The sequence below is a fragment of the Macaca mulatta genome, chromosome 4, assembly GCF_049350105.2.
Source record: "Macaca mulatta isolate MMU2019108-1 chromosome 4, T2T-MMU8v2.0, whole genome shotgun sequence".
NCBI lineage: Eukaryota > Metazoa > Chordata > Mammalia > Primates > Cercopithecidae > Macaca > Macaca mulatta.
In genome coordinates this window covers 143,369,726-143,388,784 of record NC_133409.1, presented here as the reverse complement: position 1 = coordinate 143,388,784, position 19,059 = coordinate 143,369,726, and the positions used below count along the sequence as shown (strand labels likewise).

The following is a 19,059-nucleotide window of genomic DNA, read 5'->3' as shown; positions in this document are numbered from 1 at the left end:
CTTTTTTTTATATGTTTGTTGGCTGCATAAGTGTCTTCTTTTGCCAAGTGTCTATTCATGTCCTTTGTCCATTTTCTGATGGGGTCGAAAAACTGATCTCTTCAACTGGTCTCTTTAACTTTCTAATGGGATTGAGAAACTGGTCTCAAAACTATGTAGCTTCCACTGTGGTTCAGGGAAAGGCAAATTGAAAACAACAAGATACTAGGTGAGGCCTAGTGTGGTAGCTCACGCCTGTAATCCCAACACTTCGGGAGGCCGAGGCAGGTGGGTCATCTGAGGTCAGGAGTTTGATATCATCCTGGCCAACATGGCAAAACCATGTCTCTACTAAAAATGCAAAAGGATTATCCAGGCATGGTGGTGGGCACCTGTAATCCTAGCTACCGGGGAGGCTGAGGCAGGAGAATCACTTGAACTGGGAGGCGGAAGTTGCAGTGAGCTGAGACTGCACCACTGCACTCCAGCCAGGGCGACAGAGGAAGACTCTTGTCTCCAAAAAACCAAAACCAAAAACACCTCCAAGATACCAGGTAAGCTACACGACCAGGTGGCTCAGACCCCTATGGTACCTTTCTATGTTGCACTAACATTGCTTTCTCAGCTTACATCTATGGTCTCATGGGGTGTTCCCTACAACCAGCTAATAAAGGATGAAAAATCTCAGGACTGGTCTATTCGAATTGGCTTAATATGTTGTTGTCAGCTGAAAATGGACTTTTATTGCACTACAGCCCACTCAGGAGTGGCCCTAAAGGGCAGTGAAAAGGGGAATTTCCCCCAGTGGGCAGAGCTTCAAGCAGTATAACTTTTTTAAGGAGAGTGGTCTGAAGCAAAGATATACATGGACTCTTGGGCAGACGAATGGCTGGACTGATCATTCAGGACCTAGAAAGAGCAACTTTGGAAAATCAGAGGCAAGAAGAGCTAGGGAAAAAGCATGTGGATGGATCTGTGAATTTATATAAAATACCTGGCAAGATAAATCTTAGTTCCTTCAGGGGCTGATCGTAATCCTGAAAGACACAATCCAATGCCATAATCTCAAATGTTGAAATCCCAAAAGATCAAAATCCCAAAAATATAATTCTGGAAAAAATAATAGTTCTTTTAATAAACAATTCTTTTAACTATATCTATTTACATTTTTAAAGGGGGATTTGATTTTCAGAATTTTAGACATGGATTTTATACTTTCAGGATTTAGATTTTAGGGATTTTGAGCTTTTGGGATTTCAATATTTGAGATTATGGTGTTTGGGATTGTGTCTTCTGAGATTATGGATCAAACCCAGTTCTTTCTTCAGAGAGGTAAAATAATTTTTCCAAAATCACAAACCTAATGAGAGGGCTGGGAATTAATCCATATAAGAAGATTAGTATCTTATTTTTTTTTTTACTTTTAGTCCAATGTTTGCCGTTATTCTTTATTCTCTCCTTAGTCCTTCCGTGTATTTTTCTATTACTGTAGCAGGCTAAATGTAAAACTAAAAATTGCTAGATGCAAAAATCTCCTTGGACTTATCAACAATCTTGCAAACGAGAATTCTGTTCTCTGCAAAATTATCAACCAAGTACAATATAAATAGACATTTTCAGACATGCAATGGCTTTTAAAATGTACCCTCAACACACCCTTTTCCGCAAAGTTACTGAAGGTTGTAGTCTTCCAAAATGAGAAAGCAAAAGCAAAAAAAAAAAAAGATGTAGGATATTGGAAACAGGAATAAAATGCAGCAGACAGGTGAAGGGAATTTCAAGGTGAATGTTGAAGGGTGATTGTGCAGTGATAGTTATGTTCTAAGCGTAGAGGGCAACCAGTGTGACTTGGGAAACAGATGAGTTTTGACTACTCTCACCAAATGCCGGATGCCGTTATATATGCTGTCCTTTAACTTGAAGACAGAATGCCGGGGTAAACCTGGTCTGTATTCTTGTCTGGACTTTCTTGTTCTCACCATGTGCTGATGAAGTTGCTGCTCTACACTCATTGCTCTGGGTCAGCTGAGGAAACTTATTTATTCCTCAGAAGCATTCTGCCTTGACCAACTACTGAGAACTGTAGGCAGGTAATTGTGATATAAGGAAATAGATATCAGCTCACTATCCTGGCCATATTCTTGCTGGACATTTATTACTCGGCTCACAAACACAGTGCTGCCAGATGCCCTGATTGTCATGACACATACATTTTCTAGGACTCATTTATATCCTGCCCCATAGCTTCCCCCACAAAGGGCTTTTGTAAACTCGTAGAAAAGATGAAGCCAGACTAGTCCCAGAGACTCTTTTCTTGGAGGAGCCTTCATCTCACATGAACAATTAATGTTCTTTCCTTTACAGCTAGTTTTGTGCTTACTGCTCAGTTTTTAAAAATTGTTTAGGGATAAGCATGTTGATTTATTTTATTTTTTTATTTTTTTATTATTTTTTTTTGAGACGGAGTCTCACGCTGTTGCCCAGGCTGGAGTGCAGTGGCGCGATCTCGGCTCACTGCAAGCTCCGCCTCCTGGGTTCACGCCATTCTCCTGCCTCAGCCTCCTGAGTAGCTAGGACTACAGGCGCCCGCCACTGCGCCCGGCTAATTTTTTGTATTTTTAGTAGAGACGGGGTTTCACTGTGGTCTCGATCTCCTGACCTTGTGATCCGCCCGCCTCGGCCTCCCAAAGTGCTGGGATTACAGGCTTGAGCCACCGCGCCCGGCCTTAAGCATGTTGATTTATTGTAAAGTTTATCTTCAAAGAAAATTCAGGATAATGGTTGCCTCTGGGAGTAAGGGAAGGGAATGGGATTAGAGAGGTGCCTAGAGAGGACTAGTCTATTGGTACCATTCTGTTCTTAACTTGGTGGTGAGTACATGGGAATTCATTTTTTCTTCTTCTTTAATATACATTTTATTTCTTGTGTTTTATATATGTTTCTGTAAGTATATTTCACTTACCCACACACAGACATAAATACAGCTTCTTAGCAAACCAGGAGTAAAATGGATTTTCCAATAATGTCATCTGTAAAAATATTTAGAAGTATTCCATTCCTAATAAAATGAAGAATAAAGAAGGAAGCCCACTATTATCATTTTTATTTGCTAGTTTACTAGAGATCTTCATTATGAAATAAGACAAGAAAAAATGAGAAGAGTTGGAGAGGAAGACTGAGATTGTCCTCATTTAAAGATTATACATAGAAAATCCAGGAAATCTAGAAATAATTGTTACAACCAATAAGTTCAGAAATATTTGTGTATAAAAGATCAACATACAAAACCCCCAGTATTTCTACATTCACCAGTGATACAATTAATATATAGTAGAAGCATATATATTTTATTAGCCACAAACCATAAGGTCTTTAACAAATAAATGTAAAAAAAAATTTGCACAGCATTTTTGGAGAAGATATTACTGAATGAGATAATGGGGAAGACAAGAATAAGTCCACATCATGAAGAAGTCAATTCTTTGGTTAATCTATAAATTCAATGCAATTCCAAAGAAATCATAATAGATTTTTTTCTGTGGTCAACTTGATTTATAAATTTGATTGTAAAATTATATGGAAGTGAAAAGAGTTAAAAATAGCCAAGAAAAATTGGTGGTGAAGAAAAGCAAGGTAGGGGTTCCTGCCCTGCCAAATACCTAGGAGTATTACAGAGCCAGGCTAAGAAGGACAGCCTTTTAATGATCCAAAGATAGATAACATACAGCAGAACAGGAGAGCGGGTGCAGAAATACTAGTATATATGAAAATATATGATATAGGTGGATTTACGAATCAGTGGAGAAAGAATGTACTGTTTAATAAATGTGGCTAAGGATTTGCTTCCATATGGAAAAACTTTCAGTAGTATCTTTTTGTTTGTTTGTTTGTTTGTTTGTTTTTGAGACGGAGTCTCGCTCTGTCGCCCAGGCTGGAGTGCAGTGGCGCGATCTCGGCTCACTGCAAGCTCCGCCTCCCGGGTTTACGCCGTTCTTCTGCCTCAGCCTCCCAAGTAGCTGGGACTACAGGCACCCACCACCTCGCCCGGCTAGTTTTTTGTATTTTTTAGTAGAGATGGGGTTTCACCGTTTTAGCCAGGATGGTCTCGATCTCCTGACCTTGTGATCCGCCCGTCTCGGCCTCCCAAAGTGCTGGGATTACAGGCTTGAGCCACCGCACCCGGCCTCAGTAGTATCTTAAATTAGATACACATCATACCCACGATTCTATATCCTGCAACACTATTCCATCTATTTTACAACACTTTTAGAATAAAACAGCGCAATGTATTTAAAACACCAGGGTGGGGAAGGATTCTCAAGACATATGAAGCTCAAACCATAAAAGAAAAGATGTTTAAATTAGACTTCTTTATATTTAAAAACATCTTTAAAGGAGCTTTAAATTTAAATGACCATGCTGAAGTCCTTAATAAAATGTTAGCCAACTGAACCCAACAGTATAGGAAAAGGGTTGTATAGTGTGACCAAATGAGGTTTATTCCACAAAAGCAAGGTTGGTTTAACATCCTAAAATATACCATATGAGTAGAATAAAGGGCAAAAACTCATGATTGTCTCAATAGACATAGAAAAAATATTTGACAAAATCCAACACCCTTTCATGATAAACATGCTCAACAATCTGGGAATAGAATTAAACTTCTTCAACCTTATAAAAGGCATCATATCTAACATTGAAAGCCTGAATTGTTTCCCCCTAAGATTAGGAACAAGTCAAGAATACTAGCTCTCACCACCTCTACTCAACATTATAGTGTAGGTTCTATCAAGTGGATTAAGATAAGTGAACTAAATTGAAGATATACAGATTGGAAGGGAAAAGGTTAAACTGCCTTTATTAGCAGATGACATGATCTTGTATGTAAAAATAACCTAAGGAATCAACGCTCATACACACACAAAACTATTAGAACTAATAAATGAATTCAGTAAGACAGTAAGACTGCAGGATACAAGATCAATATACAGATATCAACTATATTTCTAAATATTAGCAATGAACCATCTGAAAATGAAATAAAACAATTGAATGCACAAAAGGAAGGAAGAATAAAATACATTTAACAGAAGTATAAGGTCTGTACACTGAAACTGTAAAACATTGCTGAAAGTTATACCATGAAGAAATACATCATGTTCATGGGTTGGAAGATCCAATATTAATAATCTGGCAGTTCTCCCCAAATTGATCTATGGATTTTATACAATCTCTATCAAAATCCCAGAAGGCTTTTTTTTTGTTGCAGAAGTTGATAAGTTAATCCTAAAATTTGAACAGAGAATAGGGGAATTCAAAGGACCTATAATGGCCAAAAAATTTTGAAAAAGAACAAAGCTGGAGGACTTACCACTACTTGGTTTTATTTATTTAGAGATGGGGTCTCACTCTGTTGCCCAGGCTGGAGTGATGTGGTGCAGCCTCTGCTCACTGCAGCCTCTGCCTTCTTGGCTGAAGCAATCCTCCCCTTTCAGCCTCCGAGTAAATGGGACTACCGGCATGTGCCACCATGCTCAGCTAATTTTTGTAATATTGTAGAGATATGATTTTGCCATGTTGCCCGGGCTGGTCGTGAACTCCTGGACTCAAATGATCTCCCCGCCTCGGCTTCCCAAAGTGCTGGGATTCCAGGCATGAGCCACGGTCCCCAGCCAGCTGGAGTCAAAATTTATCTTCAAAAGATGTAGGTTCAAGTTAGCCCTCATTATTAGAAGTGATGCTTAGTCCACATTTCTCCTGTCAGCCTGGCCACAATTCTTTTATTTTGGCTTCTTTTATCTCTATTCAAATTGCATATAATGACAAAAACTTTGAAATTCTCCACCGAGAGTCTTTCGGATCTAATTTCTTCACCCAGTTTATTTTAGGGTCCTTTTTAGAGTAGGTGGATCTGCCTAGTTTTCAATTTGACACCCTAGAAAAATAAAAGCATTGGTGGCTGTTGAAGACTGTATCAAACTGAACGGTCTAAGAAAACGACGCAAATACTGTATCAGTAGAAATACCAGGTTTAACAAGCAGGAAGCCAAGATGCCAGATGCTGACGCAAATACTGTATCAGTAGAAATACCAGGTTTAACAAGCAGGAAGCCAAGATGCCAGATGCTGAGTATCTGCGGCGCTGATGTTTAAACACCCCAGCAGAGGTTGTCTCATTTAATTCTCACGATTACATCCACGAAGACTAAATACTTGGCCCAAGGTCATTTGATTAATAAACTTAATGTCTGTCCTTGAACCACTGTGCTATTCCTCAGGGTGGAAATTTCAACGCTTTTAACCTTTTCTTAAAGGACGTTAACATTTTGGGGGGTTTTAATCAGTGTCTTTCATTTATCTGCTCTGAATAACAGTTCTTCTACATTAAAGAAATCTAGATCCCAACATCTGACACCATAGTTTAATGAGCATCCATGAAGATAGCAAGAGAATAGCCCTTAATTACTTGAAATAGCTCTTAGTTTCTTGGAGGGAGAGTCTTTAAGAAAATAGAGTTTGAAAAAGAATCAGAAATATTAAAACTGATAGTATTTAAAGTTGAATATAGAAGTTATTTATAGTGTAAAAACATCTGTTTTCAGGATCTTTTGAAGAAGTTATTCCTGCAAGGAAGCTGAAGAATTTTTACCCGGGGGTAGCGGAGCACAAGGATATTTCTAAGTTGGTCCTGCTCCTTTCTTCCTCTGTAAATTCCCTAAGAAAGGCGGCTCATGAGGCCCTGCAGGACTTTCAGAAGTACAAGACTCTCTGGACCGACAACCGCGATGTCAAAGTGAAGGTGTCTTTCCACTACTTGTGATGTCATTTGGGTTTTGTTTGTCTCTAACTCTTGAGGGTGGACCAGGAAAATATCAGGGAAAATGACAGGAACTCATGAGCAGAGGCCAAGAATCTATAAATACCAAGCACCTGTCACCTTCTAGCTCATGTAATTCTCACATGGACGCACTGAGGCAGTTGGTATTACTGAGGCTCAGACAAATTTTGTTCAATTTCCTTAAACAATTGAGTACCAATTATGTGCCACCACTGACTAGAGGCCAGGTATTCAAAGGTGCATCACACTTCTGTAGACCCAGCTGTTTTTCAGTAAGAGACTCGAGGGAACTTTAGAACTCTGAATAACCATGCCCGGCAGATGGTGAAATTCCTTGCCTCCCGGTGGACACCCCATTTCTTACCTAGCCACTGGCCCCATTGCACACACAAGTGTAAAAGTGTATGAGCAAATGCAATTTTCTAATGTAAGTTTGGTAAGATTTATATTGTTAAAAAATTAAAGAAAATATTGACTATTTCTTACCACAGGGATTTTTGGCTAACAACCCCTCTCTGACTGAAATCAGATCAGAAATTCTACGCTATGCTACTTTTGAACAGGAGATTGATGAGTTGAAGCCTATTATTGTTGTAGGAGCACTTGAATTACATACAGGTATTTTAAAAATATTTATTATGGAAAGTATCTGTACTTTCACATGAAGCATTACTTTATTTAGCAAGCAATTATTAAGCTATCTTGGTACAATAGTATTATATGAAGATATAATAATAATAATATACCAAGGTATAATAATAGTATTATACCAAGATATATTATAATATTATTATACCATTAAAAGTAATGGCAAAACTGCAATTACTTTTGTACCAACCTAATATAAATGTTAAATTGTTTTGGGCCATTGATATTCTTTATACACACATCCATAGACACACTATACAGGCCGATTCCTCCACTGGCAGTCAAACAGCTAAAACTATAGGTGAAATTCTCTTTTGGGTTACTGTGAGGAGGGGCTTGTATACATGAGATGAGAGTCAAACAGTTTGAAGTCTGCCAAGAAGTTGATCCATTTGGGATTAGAGTATCAAAGTATGATGAGACAATCATTAACGTTTGAAATACGAAGATGACTTACTGCTTGCTGTAGTGACAGAGAGCTGTACTGGTCAGGCACAGTGTACCTGGCAGGGCAGACTGCTCGTCTCATACAGGGTGTCTGGGCAGCATGGAGTTGAAGGACTGTGGACGTAGATAGGTTGACATCATCTGTGTAAGGATGTTTACTCAGGTGAGACTGTTGTAGGCTGGTTGGCACTCAGAGGTGGGTTCATTGGAGTAAGTCTTTCTTGACTAGTTGACATTCAGAAGAAAGGGCCTGACACTGCTTGGGTTGCACACATATGAGAACTGATGTTGACTTCCTCTGTGGTTTGGGTTTAAAGCTGGTTGTGGTGGCTCATTGTTACCGTGGTTACATAACAATCAGTCTTATCCTAAGTTTGTGGGAAGATTTTGTTCTCAGACAGTATTTGAATGAGGTATTTTACATCCATTATCTACCTTAAGTAGATTTTCAGGTCTGTTATCAAGAAATTAATGTAACTGTGGCTCTTGAATTTGACCACTTGGGTAACTTGACCTCTTTAACCTCCATTTCCTCTGCTGATGAAAATGACAGTATCACCTCACGAAATGCTTTATATAAGATGCTTAGCATAGTACCTGGCATATGATTGATGTTGAATAAATATTAAATATTATTATTATATCTGCCAAGGAAGTACTTGTGATTCTCTGAGGAAGAAAAGTACCAAAGGATTACAAGTACTTGAGGGGGATTATTTATCTGGAAATCAGAAACTATGCATCAGTGGCATAATTACAAGAACTTCTGTAGCGTTTTGGAAACTGTACACTATTATTTTTTAAAAGTTCACATTTGTCTCCTCATAATGGTTAGCACTATGCTCCACAGTACAAAAAGCAACTGTAGTATACTGATAGAATGGGCTGGGGGGCTTGTTTTTGGAGAGTGGAATCTAAAAATGGGAGAGGTGATGGTAGTTATAAAGAAAGGGGAGGGTGGGCTGAATCCCTGAGGCCTGAGGAAAAAGGTCCCCCTAGGGGACCTCATGAGATATGATCTCACAGCCTCAATCACCAGGCTGGCTGCATGGTTGTTCTCAGGCCACACTTTCTGCTCAGCACCACAGGCCTCTAAGTTTAATGGTTGGAAGGTAAGAGCAGAGCGACTGTGTTTCAAGCCTGGCAGAATTGGGGGGGTGTAGGAGTACTGAGAGGTAAAAGAGGAAGGATTGATAAGGCAGAGTTGACTAGTTAGAGCTGTTTTGTTTTCAAGAACAGAAACACATTTGAGCTATGTTAAGGGAGAAAAGGTTTATCCCAGAATCCAAAGTGCAACTGAGCCTTCAGAATGGACCAGAAGCAGGGACAGTATAGGAAGCTGAGGAAGTTCTTTCTCTCTGCCTCTGGTTTCTTCTTCCCACTGTGCATGAATTTTTTCTGCTTCCCAGACCACGTGGCTCCTCCTCAAGCCTCATTTCAAATGCTCTAGAAAGGACTCTGATTGGTCTATAATGTAGGTCATGTTGACCTGGGGCAGCTGGCTAGGTCCAGGGTACAGGGTCAGGGTAGACAGATACTCTGACCATGTGGATGATGTGGGGAGTAGAAAAGCAAGGAACCTGTGAAGTCATGGCTTGATATACAAAACAATAAATTTCACTCCACTTCATGGGATCCCTCGAGAAAAATGCGGAAATGAATGAGGGCCACTAATGGGATGGTCAGAAGAAGTGCAAAGGTCACACAGAACAGTGATAGAACTAATTTCAGAAATGCTCCCCCATGGGCTGTGGTGTCAAACCTCATGCACATCTCCACGGGGATACATGATTTGTGGGGACAGGAATTAAGTCTCCAAAATCTAGTAACCTTACAGCACATGTAATTCATACTAACCACATTTCAAGTGTCCAAAAGCCACATGTGGTTAGTGACTACTGAATTGGACAGAGGAGTTATAGATGCCCTTATAGTTTCAGAATGCCAGTTATATTCTAATTTAATCTCTTCTTGTCTTCATCAGAGCCAATGAAATTGGCCTTATCCATCGAGGCCAAGGCTTGGAAGATGTTACTCTGTCGATACCTGAATGAAGAATACAAAAAGAAAATGTCAGACATGATAGCATTTATTAATGAATACTTGAAAAAGTTATCTAGACCTATTCGTGATTTAGATGATGTCAGATTTGCAATGGAAGCCTTGTCTTGCATACGTGATAATGAAATTCAAATGGACATGACTTTGGGACCAATTGAAGTAAGAAATGGATTGCATTTTTTTTTCTTGGAATGCTTTTTTTTTTTTTTTTTTAAAGAAATAGAGACACACTAAGAAAGTGGTTCTTTAACATATTCGTCTATTATGTAACACAGTCTGCCTATTTCTAGTCTCTGATGTTGATGTCTTTGGGAGAATTTTGGCAATTATCAACAGTGAACAGTATACAAAAGACACTGTTGTAGTACAAAGGAATATTTATATATTAATAATGCTGTACTGGAGTAGGTAGTGTTGAATTTTTGATACTGGCACCAACATTTTATGGAAAGAAATAATTGCCCCTTGTCATGTCAATCCCAACATGTTAGGCAAGTTCTCCCACTATCTTTGGCTTGCCTTAGAAACCAATTATAGGTCTCACTCATGACCGGTGGTGTACCACAGGCAGTATGGTGGAAACAGTGCCCTCAGGCTCCATAGTAAACTGCTAGAACTTAGATCAATGAAAGATGTTTTTATGAAACAGTATGAGTTTCCTATTGCTGCTATAACAAATCACCACAAACTTAATGGCTTAAAACAACATAGGTTGTATATTTTGCAGTTCTAGACATCAGAAGTACAAAAATGGGTCTAATGGGGCTAACATCAAGATGTCAGCAGGGCCATGTTGCTCCTGGAGGCTTTAGGGGAGAATCCATTCCTTCCTTTTTCCAGCTTTTAGGGGCTGCCCACGTGCCTTGGCTCATGGTTCCCTTCCAGTGATGCCATCACTTCTACCCCCATTTCTGTCATTGTGTCTTCTCTCACACCTACTTTCCTGCCACACTCTTTCTCTTATGTGGACTTTGTGATTACATCGGACCCACCTAGTTAATCCAGAGTAATCTCCCCATAGCAAGCTCCTTAACATAATCATATCTGCAGAGTCCCTTTTGCCATGTAAGGTAGTATGTTCACAGACTTTGGGGATCAGGACTTGGACAGCCTTGGTGAGTTTGTCTATTTAGAATGTTTTAGAACTAATATTATTTAGAATTTCGGATACATGGTGATAAAAATCAGGCTTTGATTCTTTTTATTATTGTTTTTTTGTCTATAAACAATAGACTGCCTCATTGCCTGAAAAATCTGGGGAACTGACACCACCTCTACCTTCTTATGGTACCTAATATTTATGACTGTTTTATGCTTTCTTGAACCCATTGAGAGTTTATACTCTTTGGTAGCTAATGAACTTTATATTTTTACTGCATTAAAAAAATGTTGGTATTTGGGGATTTTGGATGCTGACCAGCCAGACTTCAAGATATAATCAATTATTATATCAATTTTTCTCTCACTGCAGAAGCTTAATTCTTTACCATACTGGTTTTTTTTTTTTTTTGGTGAAGACAATTACTGGGCATCCCTTGGACCCTGGATCATTCAAGTTTCTTTTCTTTGGGTATCTTCTACATCATTTCATTCCGTTCCTTGTATAGTCAACCCCTATTTTAATACAGTCTGTATCTTCTGTGGTGTTGACACAGGGTCAAGAAGGAAAAAGAGAGACATATACATCTCCATCAGAATCACCTAGGTGCTTATTAAATGCAGATTTCAGAGCCCATGATCCAGAGTTAGTATCTGGTAGTCAGAATCGAAAGGTGCTTTTTATACACTTTTAATTTTGGAAACCACTTTTCTAGAACATGCCGTCTTCTTCTAAGACATAGGAATGTGTTTCTAGAAGGCATCTAAATGATTTGGCAATGGCTTTCCCTTGTGGTATTTCTAAACTCCACCTTCATCCTGTAGGAAGCCTATGCTATTTTAAACAGATTTGAAGTTGAAGTAACCAAAGAAGAATCAGAAGCAGTTGATACCTTAAGATATTCTTTCAACAAATTGCAGAGCAAAGCTGTAAGTATGAATTTAATTACATTATTTTTTTCTTAAGTCACTATCTCCAGAAAAAAAAGGTATTTTATATCTTTTTAAAGCTTAATATACAGTCGTGTGCCACGTAACAATGTTTCAGTCAACAACAGACTGCATATGCAATGGTGATCTCGTAAGATTATAATACCATATTTTTACTGATCCTTTTATATGTTTAGATATACAAATGCTTACCAGTGTCTAGAATTGCCTTCAGCATTCAGTATAGTAACATGCTGTAGAGGTCTGTAGCCTTGGAGCAGTAGGCCATACCATATAGCCTAGGTGTGCAGTAAGCTATCCCATCTAGGTTTGTGTAAGTACACTCCATGGTGTTCACACAATGACAAAATCACCTAATGACGCATTTCTCAGCCTATTACCATCATCAAACAATGTGAGACTGTAAATTATTTTAATGACTTTATTGAGATAGAATACACATACCATAAAGTTTGCCATTTTAAAGCATACAATTCAGTGTTTTTTAGTATATTCACATCATTGCTTAACCACCATCATTATCTAATTTTAAAACATCACCCCCCAAAAGAAACCCCATGCCCATTGGCAATCACTCCTGATTCTCTCTCTTGCCCCAGCCCTGGCAACCACTAATCTACTTTTTGTTTCTGTGGATTTTCCTTTTCTGGACATTTAATGTAGACTAAATCATACAATGTGTGGTCTTTTGTAACTTGATTCTTTCACCCAACGTAATTTTTCAAAGTTCATCCATATCGTTCATGTGCAAGGACTTCATTTTCCTAATGCCGAATGAGATAGAGCATGTTTTCATGTGGCCATTTTATTGGTCATTTGTATATCTTATTTGAAGAAACGTGAATTTAAATCTTTGGCTTGATTTTTAAAAATTTTGTTGTCTTTTTATTTTTGAGTGGTAAGAATTCTTTATATATTATGGGTACAAGTTTCATATCAGACATAGGATTTGCAAATATTTTCTCTTCCTCTGCGGGTTATCTTTTCACTTTATTGATGGTGTCTTTTGATGCACAAAGTTTTGTACTTTGATGAAGTCTAGTTCATCTTTTTATTGTTGTTGGTGGTAGTGTTTTTGGTATGTTCTCTGGGAAACCATTGCCCAATCTAGAGTTATGAAGATTTACTTCCATGTTTTCTTATGAGAGTTTTATAACTTTAGCACTTCAATTTTGGTTTCTGATACATTTTGAGTTAAATTTGTGCATATGGTATAAGTTAGGGGTTGGACTTCATATAAAAGCATGTAGATAATCCAGTTGCCTCAACATTGTTTGCTGGAAAAAACAATCCTTTTACCAGCAAATTGTCTTGGTAGCCTTGCTGAAAATCAATTGATCATAGATGTAAGGGTTTATTTCAGACTCTCAATTCTATTCTTTTTATCTATATGTCTATTCTTATGCCAGCACCACACTGTCTTGATTATGGTAGCTTTGTGCTAAGCTTTAAAAAGAAAATAGTGGTAAAATGCACGTAACATAAAATTTGCCTTCTTAACCATTTTAGTAGCGTTAAGTATATTCACATTGTTGTGCAACCAATCTCTAGAACTTGCAAAAAATCTTGCAAAACTAAAACTCTGTTTAAACAACAACTCTTCATTTTCCCCTCCCATTTCTAGGTTGCCTGTTCACTCTGCTGATTGTGTCTTTATAGTCCTTTCTATTTCTGTTAGGCTGGTAATGATGTCCCTTTTTTCATTCCTAATTTAGTAATTTGCATCTTCTCTCTTTTATTCTTACTTAGTCTAGGTAAAGATAGTCAATTTTGTCAGTCTTTTCAAATAAAAAACTTTGGTTGTTGATTTTGTGTATTGTTTTTCTATTCTCTCTACTATTTATTTGTGCTCCAGTTTTTATCATTTCTTTTCTTCTTCTTGCTCTGGGTTTAATTTGTTCTTCTTTGTTAAATTTGCAAAGTTGAGGTTACTGATTTGAGGTTTTTTTTCTTTTAATGTAGAACTTGATAGCTATAACTTTCTCTAAGCGTTTTTGAAGTTGATAAATATTTATACACCAAAAGTTAGACATTAAAAATGAACTCCAAGGGGCCGGGCATGGTGGCTCATGCCTGTAATCACAGCACTTTGGGAGGCCAAGGTGGGCGGATCACAAGTTCAGGAGATCGAGACCATCCTGGTTAACACGGTGAAACGCCCTCTCTACTAAAAATACAGAAAAATCAGTCAGGCATGGTGGCGGGCACCTGTAGTCCCAGCTACTTGGGAAGCTGAGGCAGGAGAATGGCATGAACCCAGGAGGCAGAGCTTGCAGTGAGCTGAGATCACACCACTGTACTCCAGCCTGGGTGACAGAGTGAGACTCCATCTCAAAAAAAAAAAAAAAGAACTCCAAGGGATGACCTGTATTCTCTAATTATACTGAAGCAAGACACAACAGCAAGGAGACACAAAACTGAAGTTGAGGTCACGGCTTGTGACTGTAGCTCTACTACCAGTCAACTGGATGATTTTATGCAAGTTAATAACATTTGTTTCTCAACTTCTTCTTGGGGCCATTTAGGAAGGCTAGTTTTTTTATGTGTCTGTGAGGCTCACTTGAGGTAATGTACATAAAATACTTTTTTGAAATAAATAAACTCATGTTTATTTAAATTCATATCCAATATTAACAAATAGCTTACTCCTCTTGCTGGTTAGTCAGAGGAGCGAGTCTTAGAAAAGAAATAGGAAATCTCTGTTGAGGTTTAGTGAAACACGATTTTCTGCTATTATTCAATGGAAAAGATTCATGGCTGAGCATGGTGGCTCACACCTATAATCCCAGCACTTTGGGAGGCTGAGATGGGTGGATCACTTGAGTCCAGGAGTTCCAGACCAGCCTGGGCAACATGACAAAACCTCATCTCTACAAAAAATACAAAAATTAGCTGGATGTGGCAGCAAACACCTGTAGTCCTGGCTATTTGGGAGGCTGAGGTGGGAGGATCACTTGAGCCTGAGAGGCTGAGACTGCAGTGAACTGAGATTGTGCCACTGCACTCCAGTCTCCAGCCTGGCGACAGAATGAGACACCGTCTCAAAACAAAACAGAACAAAACAAAAAGAGGATTCACTTAGGTTGTTCTTCTATCTCTTTAATGGTTAGTGTTAAACCCACTAACCCAGCCTTTAGCAGAGATGGACTGTTATATACTACAGTCACCATTAAACTTGAGGTAGTATATGTTCCAATCTAAAGATAGCTGCTATTGTCGAGAGCAGTTAAGAGCAGGGGCCCTCTAACTACACAACCAGGGTTTGAATCTTGACTTTGCCTGATACTGCTGCTGGAACTTTGGGGAAGTTACTTAGCCTCTCTGTGCCTCAGTTTTCTCACCTGTAAAATGGTAATCATATTAGCATAGTACAATTTTCTGCATAGGGTCGTTATGAAGATTAAGAGTTAACATATGTAAAGAGCGTGGCAGATAGCAAGCATTATTTAAGTGCTGACAATTATTATTGAAAGTTTAAGCAGAGTCTTTCAGGACCATTGTGTAGGGTATTTGCTATTTTTTTTAATACCTAGAGTAATATCACTTTCTTTTAGAAAATTGCTCCAACCACTGTAGGCATGTGAACTTTTAATTAGAGATTGCTAATCCCGGGTCTTGGCCTGGCCCCACAGACAACATGTGACCCAGACTGTGCCAATAATAGTAACTCCAGGTCACAGCGATGGCCTGACCTGGATCAACTAGAAGCAGTTACAGAGAAATTGACTTTGCCTCTTAAGTCACAGGCTAGAGTGATTTGAGTCTCCTATAGGTACATTTGGGTTGTTAATATATTTTATTACAAGCAAACAGAGACTTCCTTGTTCATATAGGATATCTGTGAGATAACAAACTTATTGGAATAGAATTGTAATCTTTGTTTTTAATATGCTACTTTCAGTCTGAGGTTGAATATTCTTTTTTATTCTAGGTTTCTGTACAAGAGGACCTAGTTCAAGTGCAGCCAAAGTTTAAAAGCAATCTACTTGAATCTGTGGAAGTTTTTCGTGAGGACGTGATAAACTTTGCAGAAGCATATGAGTTGGTAATTTAAGTATTTTCTTGCTGTATGTTGAAATGTTCTGTGATATGTTTATATGAAATGAAAGTGATGAACCCAGACGAATAGGTATGTTGCATGTAAGTGGCTATATTTGCAGCTATCAGGAAAAGGGGATAGCTAATCCTTTAAACCAGGGATGTCCAATCTTTTGGCTTCCCTGGCCATATTGGAAGAAGAAGAATTTTTCTGGGCCACACATAAAATGCACTAACACTAACGATAGCTGGTTAGCTTTTAAAAATTGCAGAAAAATCTCATATTGTTTTAAGAAAGTTTATGAATTCGTGTTGGGCTGCGTTCAAAGCTCTCCTGGGCTTCGTGTGGCCTGTGGGCCGTGGGTTGGGCAAGCTTGCTTTAAGCAAATTTTATAGAGAAAGAAAACAGATTTTACTGTTAAAAGGAGCAACAACTTTGGAGATTGTGGAAGGAACAAAGGGTCTGGTTTTGTCCTTTCTCGGGGCCTGAATTGTCATGGTAGAAAATGTAATATAGTTGTTGGAAGGCTGTGAGAAACTATAAACGCCTAATACCAGGATATTATGCCATTGATTTTGTGTTCTCACAAGCTCTTAGAGAACCAAAAAGGTCCCTGAGAATAAATAATAGATGTCTTACTGGGTCAGTCCCATACGCTACTCAAACTGGTATTCTGACTGATAATGTTGACCTTGAAGTTAAACTCAAGACTGAATATGTTCCCCCGAAATATTCTTTCTTTTAGTGGTCACAGTGGATCTGTATTCATAAGATGATTTAAGCCCTTGGTGCTACTTATATAATGTTTTTTTTTTAAACATGTGCTAAACATATCTGTTAATTTGTCCCCTCATTCTATTGTTAAAGTAAGTTTAAAATGGAGACCAGGTCTGAAGAGTTCCTGAACAGACACAGCCAGTCACTTATATAATGCTGTTTTTTTTTTTTTTAGCATGTACTAAACATATCTGTTGATTTGCCCCCTCATTCTATTGTTAAAGTAAATTTAAAATGGAGATCAGGTCTAAAGAATCCCTGAACAGACACAGCCAGTCAGGCATTTTAAGTTACCTTACCCTTGCACAGTTTGCAGACATAAGCAAATCTGAATGTGCTATTTCTTATAAATGCCTATATTAGAAACAGCTCAACTAATCAGAAGCAGCAAACAAGCCTGTAATTATATAACTGGGGACTTTCCAGCAGGATAGACCAAAGAAGACAATTTTATAAGTGAAACCAATAAAATGTTTTCTTTGTATTACTTCTGTGCTCACTCTGTAAAAGCCTTCTGCAGTGGAGACCCTGAACCAAGTCTAGTTGGGAGTTTCCCAACTGATGAATAGCTGTGTGCTCAGATAAACTTAAAAAAATTATTGTGCCTCAGTTTATTTTTTAAACACTATCATATTGGGAATCTAGTCTATTATTTAGTATATCCATCGTATCATGATTGACCATGTTAATATACTTAATAGCCTTCATTTTTCCATTGGAAGTAGCCCCTGTTATTTTAATTTGTTGCTATAGAGTAAATTATTTTATGCCTTTACTTATTTTGGGAACTGTTTTTGGGGATTACTTTGCAACCGTGTTCTGGTTCATAGCCACCAGACACTGCTTTCTGCTTCTTCCAAATATTCAACTTATGTGAGTCCCTATTTCCATATTGGGCTGAACAATTAGTAAAAAGAGGCTGTTCTCAGAACTCTGTATCAGTTATTCTAATACAGAAACACAGCATCATCATTTGTAATCAGAAATGAAATTGGGCAGAGCCCTTGGGGTACACACTCCATACAGAATGTAATTTTGTCACATTTTTTATTAGCTGTGTCAAGGTCCTTTAAAAATGAACGGAAGATGGAGTGATGAAAATGTTCTAAATGACTGTGGTCATGGTTGCACAACGCTGTGAATGTACTAAAAATCATTGACTTGTACACTTTAAATGAATGAATTGTATAGTATGTGAATTCCATCTCAATAAAGCTGTTAGAAATAAATAAAATCTTCAAGTACAGGACACAATTAAATTATTTAAATTAAAAATAATGCTTGTTTATTTAAATGGAAATGATAGATAAACCCAATAAACTGACAAATACATATGATCAAGAATGAAAATGGAGATTCTATTCTTCCTTACAGGAAGGACCCATGGTTCCAAATATACCACCCCAAGAAGCTAGCAACAGGCTACAGATATTTCAGGTGAAACTACATTTTTTTTGTTACATTGACAATGTGTAATTTTAAAAAAAATGATTTTAGGGAAAGATGTGGGTTTTACTTTATAATGGAAAAGTTTGTGTTTCAAGTACATCAGACCTTAATTGTATTCTAATCTGCTAAATGATGCAATTGACTGCTCTGTCTCTTTCCATGCTCCTCTCTACAGAATAGCTCTCTGTATTTTTAGAGAATAAGACTGATTTTCAACTTAAGTATATAACTTATTTTAGTTCTAAGCATTTCATTTGATATGTAAAGTAATAAATCATAGTATAGTAAAATTTATCAAAATAATATTTTAAATATTGGCAAATGTTTTCCCTCTGTATTCATTATTTTGTCTTTCTTTTGCATCCATCTCTTTAAATTTCCCCACTTCTTTGTCCTATCTCCTCTGCCTGTACATTGGATCAGGCCAACCATTCACCATCTTTTTCTACACTCAGATTGCTGAGCGCATCTAGAGAAAGTTCACACATTCACATGGATTAATACTTTGAAAATTCATGGATTCTTATGTGAACTTGCTCCTCAGGAGCATCAAGCAATTCTGTTCTTTGCTCCTGCTCTTTTTCCTGTTTCCCACAGTGGCTGAATAGTGTGGTTACTTTCTTTTCATGTCCCCTTTCCCATCTGCATTCTTAGTAATAAAAAAAAAAAAAGATCAGATGCCTACTGTGTGACTTGCTCAGAAGAAATTTGATTAAGAAGTGGTTCTTACCTCTAAGCTGCTAAAATCTGATAGAGAGACAGCAAGCTAGAG

At 37.9% G+C, this 19,059-nt stretch overlaps 1 protein-coding gene and 1 non-coding gene across 3 annotated transcripts in view; one reads left to right on the top strand and one right to left on the bottom strand.

Annotated features, from left to right (window-relative positions):
- DNAH8 (dynein axonemal heavy chain 8) overlaps positions 1-19,059 on the top strand; it is a 317,698-nt gene that overhangs the window by 100,429 nt on the left and 198,210 nt on the right. For both annotated transcript variants that reach the window (XM_078000047.1, XM_028847604.2), the window contains 6 exons: positions 6,582-6,778; positions 7,309-7,435; positions 9,897-10,132; positions 11,897-12,001; positions 15,954-16,067; positions 18,213-18,275. In XM_078000047.1, coding sequence (XP_077856173.1) covers positions 6,582-6,778; positions 7,309-7,435; positions 9,897-10,132; positions 11,897-12,001; positions 15,954-16,067; positions 18,213-18,275 — 842 coding nt within the window. The remainder of the gene's footprint in view (positions 1-6,581; positions 6,779-7,308; positions 7,436-9,896; positions 10,133-11,896; positions 12,002-15,953; positions 16,068-18,212; positions 18,276-19,059) is intronic.
- On the bottom strand, positions 6,051-6,148 carry LOC114677876 (small nucleolar RNA SNORA8). The gene has a single exon (XR_003729304.1). It is a non-coding gene; the product is annotated as a small nucleolar RNA SNORA8 (small nucleolar RNA).